Source organism: Lissotriton helveticus, chromosome 2_1, assembly GCF_964261635.1.
Source record: "Lissotriton helveticus chromosome 2_1, aLisHel1.1, whole genome shotgun sequence".
NCBI lineage: Eukaryota > Metazoa > Chordata > Amphibia > Caudata > Salamandridae > Lissotriton > Lissotriton helveticus.
The window spans coordinates 1936451794-1936471345 of NC_136059.1; the positions used below are offsets into that span (position 1 = coordinate 1936451794).

The 19552-nt window shown below is 42.8% G+C and overlaps 1 protein-coding gene across 1 annotated transcript in view; it reads right to left on the minus strand.

The window, feature by feature from the left end:
- Positions 1–19552, minus strand: part of IL15 (interleukin 15) — a 474997-nt gene that overhangs the window by 120796 nt on the left and 334649 nt on the right. Inside the window, exon 3 of the mRNA XM_078676859.1 lies at positions 9919–10028. Within this exon, the coding sequence (XP_078532985.1) occupies positions 9919–10028 (110 nt within the window). The remainder of the gene's footprint in view (positions 1–9918; positions 10029–19552) is intronic.

Genomic DNA, 19552 nt, shown 5'->3' on the forward strand with positions numbered 1-19552 from the left:
GTATGGAGGCCATGAAGCATCCTTGCCATCGAAAAGGTCTACCCCAGTTTGAGGACAGCCCTAATTCTCCCTGCTTTGGGATGGAGGCAAGAGTAGTTGGGGGATAAGACAGATAGCCGGACGGGGTGGCCCTAATTAGATAATTAGGCGGCGCTGGTGAGGCAACATAGCACCTTCCAGTGTTCTAGTCCAATGAGCAGGACCACCTGAGATCTTGTCCTGGTATTGGGGCTGCTGTTGTGGAGCTGCTGATCTTCTCCGCTATGGATCTGCTGTGAATCCATCCACCTTACCTGCCTGAGGAGAACAGACTGGTGAAGCCTCACAGAGACTAGCGGCTTGAAGTAATGAGGGATCACTAAAACCCACAGGGCTCCAATGTAGTAGGGCTGGTGCCTATCAGGGAGTCCTAACTGGCAAATCCCTACTCTCTTGACCCAGGACCAATCCACTAGGATGCCTCAGGGCCCCCAGACCTTCTGACAACGACCTGCTGGCCGCTCTCACCTGCTTGTGCTGCCTTTTCTTTGAAGGGTAAGCCGGTCGAGCAGGAACTGCATCCGTTGCAACTCTAGGGCTCCTTCTTCACGACTGTATCACACGTGCCATATCCGCCAAGGGGAAGAACAAAGAACCGGCGATGCACCCCCAAACCAAAATGGACAGATTCACCACCAATCCAATGCGACTGTGGGACCACTAGGTCCAAAGGTCACCAGAGTCCACTGACCTAGCAGACATAATGCAATCCATTCAAGACTCTTGAGTGGCAGTCAAAGCCAAGATCGGCGAGGTTAGTGTAAACGTATTGCGCCCCCACCAAGTTCTCCGAAATATGGCCCACAGAGTTACAGAAGTGGAGAAACGAGTATCCACTGTGGAAGACTATGTAACATTCCTCAAGACCAAAGTAGCAGTGCTACTGTCTGGTACTGCTGCACTAGAACGTGTTGAGTAATGCCGAAAACAGATCGAGGAGCAATAATCTGAGTTTTGTTGACTTCCCAGAGGGGTCGGAAACTTCATGCGACTTTCCTGTGAGACAGGCTTCACTTGTGGTTACTGAAACACACCATCTCACCCTGGTTCATGATTGAGAAGGCACACAGATCTCTGGCCAAAGGCTCCTCGCCAGGCGCATGCCCGTGTCCATTGATTGCCAGGATCCTTAATTATCAGGAGAGGGATTCTATCCTTTGTGAGGCCTGCACAGCTGGAACACTGACATTCCAAAACCTCTTGGATTACAATATTCTCAGACTACTCCCAGGAAACGCAAAAGCAACAAAGATCATTTGACTAGGTTAAACAAAAACTCAGGGCTCTTAACTTTAAATACATGCTTATTATCCTGGAGAAAGTCTAGGTAATTTAAGAGGGCCGCTCTCACTTCTTTTACCCTCTGCTCTCACTTCTTTGACCCTCTGGAGACAGCATGGACATGGGTAACTCACAAACAATACTTAAGATGCCCCGGAATGGACCCCAGGGACCACCACGAGAACCTAAACTCTAAGATCGGGTAACTAATCAACCCACATCTCATGGGCTAAATGTGAATGTCGGTATATGACGGAGATGTGGCAGTGGCAGATCTCCAACTGTACTATGCCCCGTATAGAGAGCTGAATTGGCCTTATTATAGTTAGATAAGTTTATGGAGTTGCTTTACGGGATCCAATCACCAAACGCTGCCCCAAGATAATCCGCATCGTTTTTCAGACCTGTGAGGTGGCTCTGAGATGGCATGGTATACTCACTCAACAGACCCGCTGTGGCAGGGTCACCATCTCTGGCACACATTCAGCCTTGAAGGCTTCCAAGTATGGGACAAGATAGGTATCACAACACTACATGACGTCTGGGCAGGGAACATTAAGTCTTTCCAAGATCTTCAAACACACTTTGCCCTCTCTAAAGACCCAATTAAATACACATCTCCAAATCAGACAAGCTCTTAACATGTACAAACACCACCTTGAGGCATTCTCCCCAAATACAACCTGCTGGAAGCTCTTGTGCACTGGTTTTGCTAACACTATTTCCATATTCAGTTCTACTCCAAAGAAAGTTTTCATTATCTCTGGGATTGGTGATGATTGTTCAGGTTCACGGTGAATTCTAGCGCATACATTTAGGTCTACCACGTTTTAAATACTCACTCGACACATCCAATTGTATAGGTAAGGGTATACGTGAATGGCTCTGCCTCTTAGGCACACTGCTGTTTTCAGCAGGCAGTTTGTAAAACCTTTTGGAGTTGAATTTGTTTCAAATAATAGCACTTTGAACTGGTAGTGAACCCCTAGCATTGGAAGTCTGAGATAGTTTAGGTGAGCTGGATGCGTCAGTAAGTGGAAGTACATGTCTTTCAGGTCCCTAATCGCTAGAAAGTTGTTTTTCTCCAATAGTGACTGATGGAGCAAATATGAGTAGCCCTGTTAGAGGCACGTCAGTGATATTAGATCGTACCTTAGGTTTGAAACCTGAAATTCATAACCATCTGAGTGTAAGGACAATTTTAAATAGTCAGTTGCTACAGTGTTTACCTATTCTAGAACTGTCTTTGCTCACTTTTTGTATTCTTCAGGAAGATGCTGTAGGTATTTCTTCCCACTCTTGATAGGCACATGTGTTTAAGACCACATTAGAAATGGCTGTGCACCATTGTATGGATACTGATATTCCAATTTTCTCCCTACTGCTTCGAGCTTCTTGCTGTCCTCATCAGGAGTTTGTCCTGATGCCAAGGTATTAGACCTCTTGCTAGCATAACACCTTGCTTTGTTTGGCATCAAACATAAACAAATAACATATATGTTATATAGGGCTCAGGGTTACTAATACAAAATGAAGAATCCTCCTTAGCTTTCTGAAGACCCTAATAATGTCATAATACATTGTCAAATCAGCTCGATTTCACGGATACTATTGTACCTCGTCTTGCCATGTTAGATCCTCATCTTTATGAAAGTGAGGATCATCTTCCTCTACATTACTTAGAAAATTCATACTCTCCTAACTATCTTGGTTCTCTGTGTTTTTGTCATGATTCAAAACAAATACCTGTTTCATTAATTAAAATAGCTAACTTGGCTTCAAAAGATGTTTTCTTCTTGTTAGTGTCAAAATACTTTGGAAATCTTTCTGCTTTGACATCAACCCCTTTGTTGGCTCAACAGGCTACAATGGTTTTTCAGGCTCAACAACCTTCTCAATTTTTTCATTTGAAGTGTTCAACTCTATAGTCAGTTTTGAATCCCAATTCTTCTTTGAAGTCAGTTTGATATGCTTCTCCTTGCTGGTGTGGAGTGGTTTTGACTTGGATGCAGCTTTGCTTCATGTTTTAATGGCTGTTCGAGAAGGGAGTGTTTCAGCACCAAGAGCTTTTACTTCAGTTTTGATGATGTATTTGTAGCTCTGATGGGAGATCTCTCTGCGTCCTTGAGGACCTGTATGTAGTTTTCACTTGAAGTGTGTCAAGGATTACTGTATTCTATGTGCCAATCCTTTCCACATCAGAGTCACAACCTTGCTTTCCATGTGCCTATTCTGCTGCATCTAAATCCTCATCTTCCAAAAACCCCTTTTCAGCCATAGATGGTTCATATTTTTATGCATCGGAAGCAGTTTCGTTTGATATTTTAATTTTGCCCAATGTCCTAAACTTCTGCTTCTCCCTATTCTTTAGAGTCTTTGGTTTAAAAGACATGCAAGCATTACTACTCCTCAGTTTGTCATCTCTAGGTAGACAAAGCATACACACTGGATGCTGGTCATTCAAAGCACAGCTTTCTGAGGCATGAAGTAGTGATGCAGACTGATCTTGAGCTTTCTCCCTTATTTTGACAAATTTAAATACAAAGTCTCTTAACTCAGGATGTGAACAGGGCATGCAGATTCTCCTTCACCGCCTTTCATGTTGTTACCACTGTGAAATATGAAATTCCATGACTGTAAAATCAAAGATCCCTGTTCCTTATTCAACTGTTATGGCATACTCAGCATGCTTTCAGGTACAAGAGACACATATCCTGAATCTCGACCAGTGGTGATCAATGAATTTATGGAGTACTGCAATAACAGATTGATAGAATCTGGGAGGGCTTGGAGTCCACCCAAAAAGGAACTCATTTTAACATGGACAACTATCATCCACATGCCCAGACTATGACACTACAGATGACTGGTGGCAGATGAATCTAGTAATACTGCCAGGACAAGGCAAGCACACTGTGAGATAGCCCGTCACTGCTGTGGGCCCCTGCACTCCACATCATAATGTGGTTTTGTTACTCAGTGAAAGGAACCTTTGAGGTGGCCTGTCATTGTTGTGACCTCCAACATCCTTAAGGTGTGAGACAAAGGTGTGACCCAGCAGGCAGTATCCAAGGAGATGGTCTATGACTGCTGTGAGCCACTGCACCCTGTAAACATGAGGTTCTGTGTGATATTGCACGTGGCAATGCACTTGTTGTAAATGAATCTAGGACCCTAGTGTAAATGTTCCCGATTCATGCCCTTATATAGGTACAGATTATCCTATCCTTATATAGGCATATAAATCATTACCATATTTAGACTGAGCCTATGCAGTCCAAATATGGCATGGCTACTTCCACTATGTTCCAAGAATCAGCAACAATTTCTTAGAAAAACCCGCATTCAGCAGCTAGGGACATCCCCTTGCCTGAATACTAATTTATCTAGGAAATCATGGAGTTTTCGAAGAACTGAGTCTTCTATGACGTTATTAAGTCCAATCACACGTCAAACTCTGCACCTTCATAGTATAAATATGCCTAGATTTGCCCAAGCAGACACACGGTGGTTTGGAGCAGATCGACTAACTACTTGCCCAACGCCCTGCAGCTGCAAGTGCCGAAGGAAGCCGACCCTCCAGTTGACGCACTGAGAGACTCTGTCTTTTCTCCTGCCGAGAAAATCCAGCTCCAGTGTTTCCAGGCTACCCTTGCGGGTTACTGGGAAATCAAGTCCTGAGAGAGAGATACAAGACCTCCTTCATTCTAAACCAAGGTACGGAGCTGATTAGACCCTTAGAGAATTCTTGATTAGATTCTTGGCAGAAAATACTAAACTTAAACTACTCCTCACTTATTTCTTCCCTTGTGCTAGGCTTAGGTCAGGTACACCGGGGTAGGCGTATTTTAGAAGCACCAGTTGAGTACTTTTAGCCATCATTTTAACGCTGTATGTATTTTATCCGTTTTAAAGCAATTTATGGCTTAGAAACCATATCATGCTTTTACAGTACTACTTTATAATACTGTTCGTATTATATACTCTATACTTTCTTACCAGTATTACGATTGTAGCAGTACATTTGTTATGCTTGAGAAAGAAGACTGTTCAATAAACACTTTTTATTGAAAACACCCATCTCTCTATTTTCTCAGCACCTCTGGTGAAACGAAGCATGCACGAATGAATGAGTAAAATAGCTATCTATTGTTTCCGCGACTCTAGAGATTGATTTCTTATTCTTGGGAAACAAAGTTGTCATGTTTATGCGGTTGTCAGAAACTAATCCCTTCTTGTGAATTCGAGAAAGTTTCTAGTGACCTCTGAGCTAGCTGGCACTCACAATTAAGTCTAATAGTTTTTTCGGTAGAGACCTAGTCGACCTCAGTCCTACGTGTAAACTACAGGATTTATTATTCCAATGCGCAGAGCCTATTGGGAATATAGGAACTACACTACACCTTGTGGTAGCCCATCACCCCATCAATCTTCTGCATCCCCACCTAAGGCGTTATCTAAAAGCTGACAAACCAGACGCATTGACTGCAAATAGCAGAAATCACCATTGCGCCTGCAACCCTACACTCGTCAGATGCAACTGCGACCCCCTGCACATCATAAGCTCAAACCACAATAGACTGCCAGACACCCAGCCTGCACTATATCACGAAAGGCCTGCACAATGAACTCAATCTGGAATCCCAGACACTTGTACGGGACTACAAAGAGTTAGATATCAAGCTGTGTGTTTGGCTTAATCTTAGGTTAAAATAGTGCATCCCTGTAACCATGATTTCTTGTTCCCATTCCAGCCCCTACTGGGTATATAACATGGGAGATCTGTATTTACTGGAAAAATTCCGGTAGGCTCTATGCTTTATACCTGCTTAAAAGTTATTGGAATTGATATGCATGCTATCTGGACTAGATATGCTACCTCTACATAAAACTACAAGAATAAGCCTTGACTTTCGCACCCCACTAGACCACAAATGTAAAGCCTTTGAATGATACTACTGACCTTTCAGTGAATTTTTAGTGTCTCATTTCTGCATTTCCTGGAACAGCAACATTACTTGTTACTAGAACTGCCTATCTGCCATTGTGTTGTGCAGCCTCTGGAGAAATTATTGGATAAAGATCAAACTGTTCTATCTGGACAACGTAGTCCAAGACTAGCATAGAGGAGGGCGGGTAAAAGTCTCGACCATCTGGGGGACTAGCCAGGGTGAAAACAGTTCCCCTCTTTTACCTCACCTTTCCCTTTGTTTGAGGCAGCAAGTAAGGAACTAGGATTGAGAGAACAACCCTTGAGCTGGTCCTGTCTTTGTTGCAATGGTTCGTCCTCATGAGTTCATGGTGTTAGGGTCTGCTATAGTAATCTCTATCACAATTGCATTTTATTCTGAGAATCATCGATGCTCCTGATGGCTTTTTGGGGATCTTCCAACAGAATATTTATTTGTGTATGTGTTTCAGTAACATTAGTTAATGCCTAGCACAATACATGGAGTATGATGATTGTTGCCAGACAAGAAAATGGCAGGATATTTATCACCTTGTAGTCTGCATTCAAATGCCTGTAAATCCGCTTGTATATTTTGAGTTTATTGTAGGGGTGTTGTTACTTGGTAGGTCAAAAAGTCATTATCCCTGGGGAATCTCAGTTAAGTACTGCTTGTCGGCTTTCATACAAGGTAGTTTAATCATTCTGTGACAGAGAAAGCGGGAAGACATGCGCACAGGTTTAGATTTCCAATATAACATTGAAGAATGTGCCAGTTAGACGTCCTGCAGCAGCAACATATCACCTCTGGTGCCTGGATACGGAAACATTTTTGTATCCGCCGCAGCCACCGAAAGCATGCTCTACTTTTGCAGCTATGGATGGACACTGAGAAAATTCTATCAGTGAAGCTGACAGTACCGTTAGAAAAAGCCACCACATGTAGCCACATTAAAGTAGAAGAAGCAGAAAAGTTGCTTCAGGGTAAGATATTTCCAGAAAATATGTGAGTCCTTGAAGCAAACACTACAGAAGCACAACCAGAGACAGTATGGTGCCTGATGGTGACAACCCCCTATGTTCAAACATTTGTCTTGAAGTGAAGATGATGGTACTACTGTCTGTGTTCTAAGCAAATACCCCCTCATTACAAGTATAGCAGAGTGGTATTCATGCATACAAGTTGTCTAGTCGTCAATGACCCAGGATTTCCGGTTCCAGAAAAACCAGACCCCGTTTTTCTATATGAATAGACCTGGGACAGTGGAATAACATGCAGATTTTCAACCTGGGAAGACCTTTGCCACTGTTACAGGAGGTAGGGAACCTTTTTCTACTTGATGTGGGACTGCTCAGAGATCCGAGAATATTGGTTGAAAATACATGGAGTTATTCAGTAGGCTAGCAGTAGGTCTTGGATCGGGGACACCCGTTTCGCTTTGCTAAGGATAATGGCAGACATGGTCGGAGAATGGTCATGAAGAAGATTTGCATTTACAGAAGTAGCACTAGCCAAGCGGGACACAATGAGATACTGGAATGCTCCTGCCACATCACCCATTGCAGACCGGTAAACGGCATGATGTGTGCAATGGCAGAAGAACAAGTATTAAAGCTAGGGGCTGCACCGTGAAACAAACCAAAATCTGAGAAATGTCACTCTGTACTTGGTGGGCCTAGCCTCACAAAAAGAGATTGGAGATGTATATGTTGACTTATCCATCCTTATGATTGTAATGTTGTTTCACTTTGTTCAATGGGAAAAAAAACAGCTAATACCCTGCGAGGGCAGTGGGACAGGAATGTGGGGCAGTTTCATTGGGTTAAGCAATGTTAAAAATCAATCAAGTGATTATATATATAAATGGGTACAAAGTGAGAATGTGGTTTTTTGACGGCTGGTACCGGTCGTGGAAGAGCCCTGACACATGAAAGTGGACCGAGCTGCAGTTACTTAACAAGCAGTGTGAAGGGCAGGAAGGTCGTGTTGCAAGGTGTCATTTGCAGCCCAGAGGAAGTGTGACATTTTCCAGACCCACTGGGGTTTTAATAATTTTCGAATTGGTACATTGTGAAATGGCAGCTCACTGGAGCAAGATTTACGGCACTACTAATACCAGCAGGCTCTGGGAGAGCCAACGCCCACTGAGGCAGGTGTTAAAGATTACAAATAGATGCCGGTGCCTCACACAGTGTTTGAATCTGAAGCCTCAGAGGAAATGCTAATGCAGCATGAAACGCGTCAGGCTTATTAATGAATTTGGACTTTGTTTTCTTCCACTGCGCTGTTTCCTTGCAAAATAAAACGAAGATTCCTTTACCTACCTGCATGATGGCTCTTCTAAATGGGTAAAAAGTGAGAATGTGGATATATATATATGTATGTATTTTTTTTACCCTGTATTTCGGGTCTGCTTAGTTATTGCCCATTGTGGGGACAATAACACTAATAATAACCAGATTTAGATGCTAGGATACCATCCATAAATGGATTTTCCAGGCTGCAGTAAGCCAGCATCCATATCTATTCAATAAATAATAATGGCCCACGGGAGGATGTGGAAGAACAGATAGACTTGTTGTGGTCATTGGGGGTTTAAGAGTAATGTGCAACTCTTGGTACAGCATATTTTCTTCCAAGAAGACTACCAGCAGTAAGACCGCAAGAAAAAAAAAGGAAACTTTAGAACTGTCATTAGGGTGCATTCTTTTAAGAGTTTTTCCTAAGGGAGCACCAGGCTGATGTCCCACATTTCAGGTGCTCTTGATGCTCATCACTGACAGTGCCTGTATGTAGACCCTGCATCAGGAAATTAGTGGATGCTTCCACACTTCACAAGGAATGCTAGAGCCATCTAAGAACTTGCATTGAGACCACATCTTCTTGTTATCGTTTGTGAAAGCTCTATGAGATGACACGCGTTGTGATCCTGCAAAAGCAGGCGGTCAGGTCCCATCTAGATGGGAACTAAACCCACCGCCACTCAGTTTCGACCTTCTTAGTTCTTGTCAGTGAGGTATAGCTTGGCTTGAGTTCAATGGCACAGAGAGAATGGAACACGTCTGGACATACCTGTTGCAGGACCAACACCCTTGCTTATCTTGATAAGATCACCATCTCTGGTGGTTCTCGACACACCAACAGCCATGACACCAAAGGACTAAAGAGTGTTTACAGAAACAAGGCAGCAGGCATTTCCACTTTATGCACACAGGATCTGCGTAAACATCCCCATATCAATCAGGACCAATACAGGAAAGTGTTGAAGACACTTAAGGAATGCTACCTCACAACGCATTAATCCAGATTCCCTATCCTGTTATTCGTTGACTTTATGCTCGTCTTTGGCCATGTACAGCACTCCACTGCCTTAGGGCTAGGTTTGCTAAAGAAATACAATATGCAAATAGACATGTTGCTCGTGGCCCTATACTGGTTGAGTTTCTGACTAATGACCACACAGTTGAATAAAGAAAGTATATTGTTAGCAAAAGAAATGCGAAATGTAATTTTAAAGCAATAAGCAAGAAAGAAAAGGGGATCAATACTTTGGGAGAAATATGTTCCTTGTAATGAGGTAGAGCACATTTAGAAATGCAGCTGCCATGAGCGGCTCACATATCAACAGAGTAACTGAAAACACCATTACCAAAGAACAAAGACGTATAGCCCAGCTTCTCCGTTTAGAAACTTCAGGACACAGTCGTGTATAGGATAATGTACGCAGCACTGTAGATCCTTTCTGTTCTGATGTGCTTTCTACAACAACAAAATCACATAGTTACATAGGAAATACTTTTCTGTTTTAGTACCTATTCCAACAAAGATACAACTCATCCTTGCTCAAAAAAATTCCACAATGAATAACAGGCACAACAAACATTATAAAATAAAATGTTAATCTGAAGTAACCATTCTTTAAAATGTATTTTATTGCAAGCTCTAATACACGATATAGTATATACATTTCTGACCAAGCAATATGCATCTAAAAATTATAATCTTCGCACATTGGTGGAAAAAACTGTCAAAAAAACTAAAAAATATCTTTATAGGAGACAGTTAAGGTTAACAGGTTTTCTTTCTTTCTGTTTGTGTTATCCATTACAGGTTATATGACTAAATATTAGACACATGCTACCTGAACGTGAAGGTAATTTGCTTGCAATAATAATCCTACATTTAAAACTAAATTAACCACTGCATTGAATTTTAATAGGACAGTTCGACTTTTTTCTATCAGGCAGTTTTACTTAGAATAGGCCGAGAAACTCTTTAGTTTTAATAAATCACATCAAAATAGGATCCTCATTAGCGCAAAGGAAAGGTCCAATCAGCTTTGAGTTACTGGATCCTTCCTGAGACATATTTTAAACGCACGAGGGTGAAACATACAACAACAAAAAACAGAATGGAAAGAAAAAAACACAAAGTATTTGACCACCAGCCTTGGCATTGAAGTGCACTTCTTTTTAGGCAGATGTGTACACGTAATCAGGTGAAATGCTCTCAGAGAACCGATGCCAAAAAGTCGGAGGTGGGCGTGGGTACACCGAGTCCCCCCAACTATTTTTAGGGGGGCGGGGGTGGTACTCTTCCCACTTAAACCCAAGGTCAAGGGACACGGAGTGGTGTTGGTGCTGTCATCATTTTCCCGCCACCGCATTTTCTTGCCTTTTCCAAAAGTGTATGCCATTACATACACTTGTAATGTAACATCAGAGTGTTTTCAACCCTCCAATCCATAGGCACAGTTCTCAGTAATAAATGGCATGAGAGCGCAGAGGCGGCTAATTGACCTGGGCACCATTCTAAACAGGGCGCGCACTTCATCACACAGAAGCTGACGAGCAATGGCTTGTTATAAAACTAGGAAGGTCTAGAAACGGTATTGTCATTTCAGGCATCAGAAAGAGATGGTCTGCTGGGCTTAGTGAAGAAAGCTTGAGGAGATTCTCCCAGCATAAAGTATCCTGCAGCTTGTCAGTTACTCTTCAGTGTGTCACTTCCACTTCTATTTCTTAGGTTAGAGCCTACCTGACAGCAAAGCTTTCTGGTTTGCTAACGACATCTTGGGGACATTCGGAAAGCTACCCTGAGAATCGATTCTGCCCGTTGCTTACCTTTGGCTTTGTGATTTGTAAATCACAATTGCTTGCTTTCTATTTGGTGACTATTTGTTTAGGCTGTTCAGCTTGAGGTCGTCCCTTCCGTTTCCCAAATCCAATTTACTGTATTCCTTCACCAGTGCTGGATTTCTGTAAACAGGCCTTTAAATCTTGTTCTAATCTTATCACTTTTGCTATGTACTCAAATGCAGACCTAAAATGTCAGTCTCTGTATTCCAGGAAGCTTGGTGTTTACTTTTCATTCTCAGACTGTAAAATTAGAGGATTAATGTGACAACACTGTATGTCTACCTATGACGAGGCGTTAAAGCGCTTTTTCAGTGAGTAGCATGCTACTCCGGAATCCAAAAAGGATTAGTAGTGAATTAGTTTAGTGAAATATGAAATTCATTTGAGTGGCGGATATGTTAGCCTGTTATTTGGATTGGAAAGGATAGTGGGGGATAGAAGAGGGAAGGGTTTGCATTTATACAACGGTTGTTACCCCTGATGAGATATTGAAGCGCTTTTCGGCGGGTAGCATGCTGCTCCGGAACCCAAACAGGATTAGTGGTGAATTTGTTTAGGGGAATATGAAATTACTTTGAGCGGTGGATATGTTAGTCTGTTATTTGGATTGAAAAGGATAGTGGAGGGACAAAAGAGGGAAGGATGTAGATTTTTTTTAAGTTCGTAGCAGTAGGAGGAGGTTTGGGGTGAGTAATGGGGAGGTGGAGGGAGAAGAGTCAGATGCAAGGGTTTAAAAAGGCTTGTTTGAGAGACTTGAATAGTAAAAGGTGTAAAGATGATGCAAGGAGGGGTAGAGGAGGGAAAAGTCTAGAAAGGGTTATTTTGGGGTTCATAGTAGAGGAATGGGGTTAGGGATGAGTGAGAGAGTGGAGGTAGAGGATATATTGAGAGAGGTATAGTATAGTGCATTGGAAAGAATAGTAGAATGAGGTTTGAGATGAGTCAGAGAGTTGAGGTAGAGGACATATTGAGCAAGGTATAGGGTGAGAAATATGGTAGTGCATTCGAGAGCGTTGTAGAATAAGCTATGAGATGAGTCACAGTGGATGTAGAAGATATATTGGGAGAGGTAGTGCATTGGAGATGCTGAATTAGAAGCAAAGTAATGGTCATTTCAATTGAAAATGTGTTGCCTGTAATGGCAGTATGCTACCACACTGTGCTTACTTCACTTTACTCCACTCTACTCTGCCCCCTCCACACCTCGTCACTGCACTATACTACGCATCACTCCATCTATGTCACTTCACTCTACACCTCTCTACATCAATGCACTCTACCCAACACTACACTACTATGCACCACTGCACTCTTTGCCACTCCACTTTACACCACCCCAATCTGCGTAACTGCGCTCTATGCAAATCTACTGTACAACACTCTAATCTCTGCACTCTATGCCACTCTGCTCATCGCCACTCTACTCTACCATGAACCACTCTAATCTGTAAAAAACGACTACGCCACTCCACTCCACTATATGCCACCGCACCACTGCACTCAATGCCAATGCACTCTACACCACTTTACTCAAAATCAATGAACTCCTCAACACTGTACTCTACAACCAGGGGTCTCCAACCTTTTCTGTAATAAGAGCTACTTATGTTCAACGAAAATCATCCTGAGCTACTGATGTTAGTGATGTGACAGTGAGCACCCCATCCAAGAATGTCAGCAATGATCACATCAGAGCATTAGGCAGGGTTACCTGCCATAAATTAAAATAGCATTATCATTTTTGAAAACATCTTCAAGGGTAATACAAAACATCCATAGCTACAACACACCCAACAATAAAATCATAATGAGTAACATCTCTCCAGCTCAAATAATATCTTTAAATTAATTTCTCCAATCATCATCTTACATGGTCTGAAAATATATACATTTTCATCTTGAATACATGCTTTTTAATTCTGGTATACAAATATTAATTCAAACAAGCAAAAGCTTCTAATTTAATAGTCTGAGCTGCACACACGAGAGCTACTCACAGGTAGCTGGATTGCTACTGGTAGCTCACAAGCTACTCAGAGATGCGTATGCCACTCTACTCTGCACCACTCTATGCCAATGCACTCTGTGCCACTCTACTATACACCACAGTACTCTATGCCAGTCTACTCTGCACACTGCACTCTCTGCCACTGAACTAAACGCCATTGCACTCTACTCTGAACCACTCTAAGCCAATGCACTCTCTTCTACACCACTACATTCTATGCTACTACACTCTACTCTGCAGCACTCTAAGCTAATGCACTGTACGCCACTCCACTTTACGGCACTCTATTCTGCATTACTCTGCTCTACGCCAATCTACTCTAAGCTCTAATCTGCTCTGCACCACTGCACTATATGGCACTGCACTCTACTCCGAAACATTCAACTCAAAGCCAACGCACTCCACCCACTCTATTCCATTGTACACCATTCCACTCTATACCACTGCACTCCACGCCACTGAAATCTACCCTGCGCCACTCCACTGCACTTAATGCATTCTACGCCAATCTACTCTACACCACTGCACTGCACGACACCATATTCTACAACACTCTACGCTATGTCACAGCACTCTACACATTACACTCTACGGCACTTTACTCCACACCACTGAACTCTACACCAATGCACTCAAGGCCACTACACACCCCGGCATTCTACTGTGCAACACTGCACTTTCCTCTACTTAACTGTACTCTGCACCACTCTACGCCACTACACTCTACCGTGCACCACTGCACTATGATACTGGACTCTATGCCAATCCACTCTATGCCTCTCTACTATGCACCACTCTACTCTATGCCACTCTACTATGCACTACTGCACTCTACATCACTCCAGTCTAGGCCACTCCACTCTAATCTGCACCCCTCAACTCTATGACACTTCACTCTAATCTGAAACAATCTACTCTACGCCACTGCACTCTATGCCACTTCATTCCACACTGCGCCACTACGCACCACTCTACGCCACTACATTCTACACCACACTACTCTAAACCACTGAACTGTATGCCAATTACTCTGCACCACTGCACTCTATGCCATTAGACTCTGCAACACTCTATGCCACTGCACTCTACACCACTGTATGCTACATCACTGCACTATTCTACTCTGCACCATTATACATTATGCCACTGCTCTCTGCGCCAACACACTTTATGCCGCAGCACCACTCAACTCTACACCACTCTACTGCACTCTACGCCAACGCAGTATGCCAATGCACTCTATGCCACTACACTCTGCATCCCTCCACGACACCTTAATCTATTCTGCACCACTGCACTCTACACCACTCCATACCTTTGCACTCTACCCTGCACTACTCCTCTACCCTGCACCACTTCACTCTACCCTGCACAACTCCCACGCTACGCCACTTCAGTCTACACTGAAACAATCTACTGTGCGCCACTACAACCTACACCACTGCAACCTACTCTGCACCACTCTACCCCACTCTAATCTACGCCAATGAACTATACTCCACTGCCCTCTACACCAATGTACTCTGCACCACTGTACCTTTTGCCACTTCACTCTAGGCCACTCTATAACACTCCGCTCTCCGATACTCCACAATACACCACTCTATGACGCTTTGCTCCACGCTATGCACTCCACTCCACTCTGCAACACTACTGCACTCTATGATGTGCTACGCAACTCCCTCTATGCCACTCCATACCACTTTACTCCAGTCTAGGCTACGACTCACTATTCAACACTATTACACTCTAATCCAAGCTACGCTTTTCCAACCCACTCCATGCCAATCTACTCTGCTCTAAGCCACTTTACTATACAACACTTTACTCCACTCTATGCAACACCCTCTATCCCACTCCACTCTACACAACTCCATAACACTCTATGCCGCTCCACTTTACAACAATCTACTCCTCTGACACTCTACTCCACTCAACTCTATGCCCTTACACTCTACAACACTCTACTCCACAACATTCCACTTAACTCCACACCATTGTCCTTTACCCCACTAACTTTCAGTCATGCTGGTGTACAACATACTAGGGCGGAGGAGTGATGTCCCACTGCTTTTCAGCAGTGGAAAAAAGGAAAATTAAAATGATAACACGCTATCATTTTATGTTTCGGTGCTGGAGCCACTATTAGGGCGGGGCTTGGCTGTCGTCACAGCCAGCAGGGGGAGGAGCAGTTCATGCACCTAAGTGCGCATGACTATTTGGCCGGCTGTTTTGGGCCAGCCAAACAGTCAGGCGCACTTAGCATGTTCTCCACCAGGCTGTATTGCACAGCCTGGGTGGAGAACATGCACAGGCTCCAAGTTGCTGTCTGAGCGCCGAACCACGATGTTCAGACCAATCACGAAGCTGCTGTCATGCTGGTAATTATTCCACCTTCTATTTTTGTTAGGACTTGTGCCCTGCTATTCTCCCTACTGCAGTCACCAAGGCCTTCTACAAATTAATATTACAGCTTCTGAGTACCTCGGCATTAATATCTAATTTCCATTGAAGAAGCAGGACTCCAGCCGAGCGTTCCATGATTAAACTCTGTAGGCTCTATACTGTTGTTTTATGGACATTGGACTGTTTTTGACTCTGTAAACAGTCTGAGGCAAAGAGGGGTGCCATCCTGGCCCCTGTACTTTTTTGTCTACAACTTTGAGGGATCTAATTTTTTTCGCCAATGGTAGAAGGCTATCCATTTGTACACAGACGTACTGGCATTGCTATATGTTACCCTTATGTGTTTGCAGAGAAAAATGAATGCACTTCAAAATGATTACTTTGAGACCGAGCTGGCAATGAATATCGATAAAACTAAGATTGTAGTATTTAGTTGAAAGAAAGTGGGGTCTTCCTGTTGGTTACAGGAAACAAAGCTTGGAGTAGTTGTTCCTTACTTGTATTTAGGGATGACGTTTTTGTAGTTTTTGATCTGCAGCCCAGCTATGAAGGACATCGAACCTAAAGTGCTAAGCTCTCTTGATTATATGTATGAACTTGTTTCCGACTACTGCCATGGAAAGCGCTTAAGGACAAAATCTCCCTTTAATGAAAATAAAGATACAAACTTCTGGATACTGATGGACGAACTGAATTTACAACCTGGGGGGAAAAATGCACAAGAGAGATTTGGGCCTCCTGGGTCGTTCGATCTTTCAAGTCATCAGTGCTGAGATACACCCTGTTGGCAGCAATCTGCTGGGATAAGGATTATACAATATATATTAGGTATTATATCCTCAGTAGTGATCCTACTGTCAGCATACTGACTCTAATAATGAAATGTTAGAAATGTTCCCTGATAAAGTTGTGTAGAGCAGTTGGTCCATTAGTTGAAAGCTTCCAGTTTTTATCGGGATTCTGTGCAGTTGCGAGGAAGGAGTTGGCTGTATGAGAAGGTCATAAAATAGTCCTCATGCAGATCTGCAGTATTTGGCAAGAAGGTTGGTCTCAACAACAGTCAATTATTTTGGGGGTATTGTTCTTTTAATTATTAGAAATAATTCCCTGAATGTAAAGTGAGTCAGAGGAAATCCTGAAATGGAGAACTGGGATGGAAAATTGTAATGACCTCAGGGTGGCGAGGGACGGGCTTTATTGGGCCGGTAAAGAGACAAAATGTCAAACCATTTAACAAGATTTGCATTTTTAGCATACCAACTGATTTTAGATGGTCTTATTGTTTAGAATAAGACATGAATTCCGCACAGTGTCTTCAAACTTTTATGTGTATTCTCGCAAGGATACACTAAATATATTGGGAGAAATTAAGAACCTTGGGGTGGATGTGGCGCTGGTTCACTCTTTATTGGCTATACAACAATACTCAACTATGTTTAATACTTTTATTTAATTTTAATTTCTGTTAATGCAGTTCACTGTATCTTCTACAATCCTGTGAATAATCATGGTCTTTTAAAAAACTACCTCTTTGTATTCCACCATCTATATAGCGCTTTCTATCTCTACGTGGCAGTACTTGTCTGCATGGGTAGCACACTATACTATGTACGATTTGTGGCTGGAAGTGTGATGTCTTTGTTTTGATCCTATGCAGAAGTGTTTCCATGTAGTACAAAATGTCCACCGAGGTGTGGTTATCGTGTTACAGGACGCAGCGCTTAGAAGTGTGATAGCTTTTTTTAGCAGCTCTGCAGGTCCCTTTATGGTATTTCTTATGATCATAGTCCACTTCGATTGTTACTTCACTAGGTTGTTCAATCTGATATGTTTCTGTTTAATTTTATAGTCTTGAGATATCATAAGTTTGAGGGAGACATGGGAGAGAAAGCTCCTGGGATAGACTTTGTTAATATCATTCCAAGTCCAATTGACATTGTGAGGTGTCAGGAAGCGGTCGTAGTGTGTAGCTTGTCAGGATCTGCATTGGTGGAGTAAATTAAGATCTTCGCCGGCCAGTGGCACGTAGAAGAGCTCTTCGGTCACTCCATGCCTGCTCATTTGGTGATGGGTGGATTAATGCCATGGACTGTTAGAAGACTGGGCTATAAACAGGACTCAAATAATTTCCATCTTATCTGAGAGCAAAACTGTCTAGCAGCATAAGCACATTATTATGCAGCCTCTATGAACAACACTCCACCACTTGTTACGGTATTAGTGTGATCCAGCAGGCTTATATATTGTATTCAATTTTAGTTGCATTTATACGGTAAGTTATTAAAGCGCTTAAGCTGGGTAGCACACTGCTCCAGAACCAAAGGTTAATTTTTTTTCTAGTGAATACTGCTGATTACTGGGATTGGCCTTGTGCTCTTAACAAATCCATTCCATACATTTACTCCAGTTTCTATGTGGTAGATTAAATTAATAGAATGTAGGCGTTAACTTTAGTAGGGAGGGGGTATGCCAATTCATGCATATGGTTGGCAGCAATAATAGATGTGCAACAGGGAATTAGTTATTGTTAGGTTGCAGGAGTATGAATTTTCAAAGGAGCGGTTGTGATCATTGCAGGGCTGACACTTAGCAGAAATGCAATAATAGGATTTAAAGCAGAAAGCTTGTGACTTAGAGTAAGCTGTGCTCAGAGAGAGGGGACGTGCAGAGGAAGGAAAGTAGGTAAAGGGTCATTTGAAAGAAAATTACAGACAATAACGCAAAGTTTTAAGGGAAGGTCAATTTTCCTGTGAATACCGAGGAAGCTTTTTTTGAGATTGCATCCAACAAGATGAGGCAAAAACTGTAAAAGGAAACATAATTTGCAAGTGAGACAGTGCTATATTAGGAATCTTTGATACGGTCTACAATTAGGCAAACAATGCATTTCCTCAAAGGCTGTCCCTAAACCGGTTCAGCAAAAACAGCTGATCTGCTTAAGGGCTGGAAGCATAAAGCAATGGCGGACAGCATCTACAAGGAAATATCCAGAGTTTTAGGCAGCGCTCAAAATGATGAGGGCAATGTGCAAGACTAAATGGAGTAAATACTGCAGAAATCGAAAAGGAGATTCTGCAAGTGGGTGGATGTTTTCTGAAGTCCACTTTTAAAAGTTTGGCTCAGAGTAGTAACACAAACAAAGTGGATTTCCCCTGGTTGTGGCATGGTACAAGATGGGAGTAGAAAAGCTTCCTGGACAGTAGAAGTGTATTTCCCCAAGACAATAAAGTGAAAAGGAAGTAGGACCATGTTTATCAATTCTGTTAACTTTTTTTAGCAAGGTGCTGCTCAATATTTTTTTAACGAACACTGCTGTTTGGTAGATTGCAGAGGTGAGGAGTGGGAATATACTTTCTGTCAATTCTAAGTGAGGAGGTTTTTAAGCCTGGTTTGCTATTGTCCTCACCAATTGCTGCTTCAGAAATGTTAATGGCAGTCAGAAAGAGAGACCTCTCACTTCATTGTGCCAATTTAGTTATGGCTGATCAATCCTGCTGCTGGAGACCCAACCGCTTCCTGAATCCAACGTTCCTTGCTGCCGAGGTTCAGGGGTTAAAAATCTACGTTAATGGGGCCGTGGCTTGGATGCAGAAGAAGATGGTGGCACGAGTGCTGAGCTCTGCTCCGGAGGAACACGATCTTCCTAATTTCGGCAGTGTTTTGGAACGCAACCACTTGGAAGAGGAGGTCCCGCAACAAGAATGCTACAAGGCACCACCTGATCCGAGTAC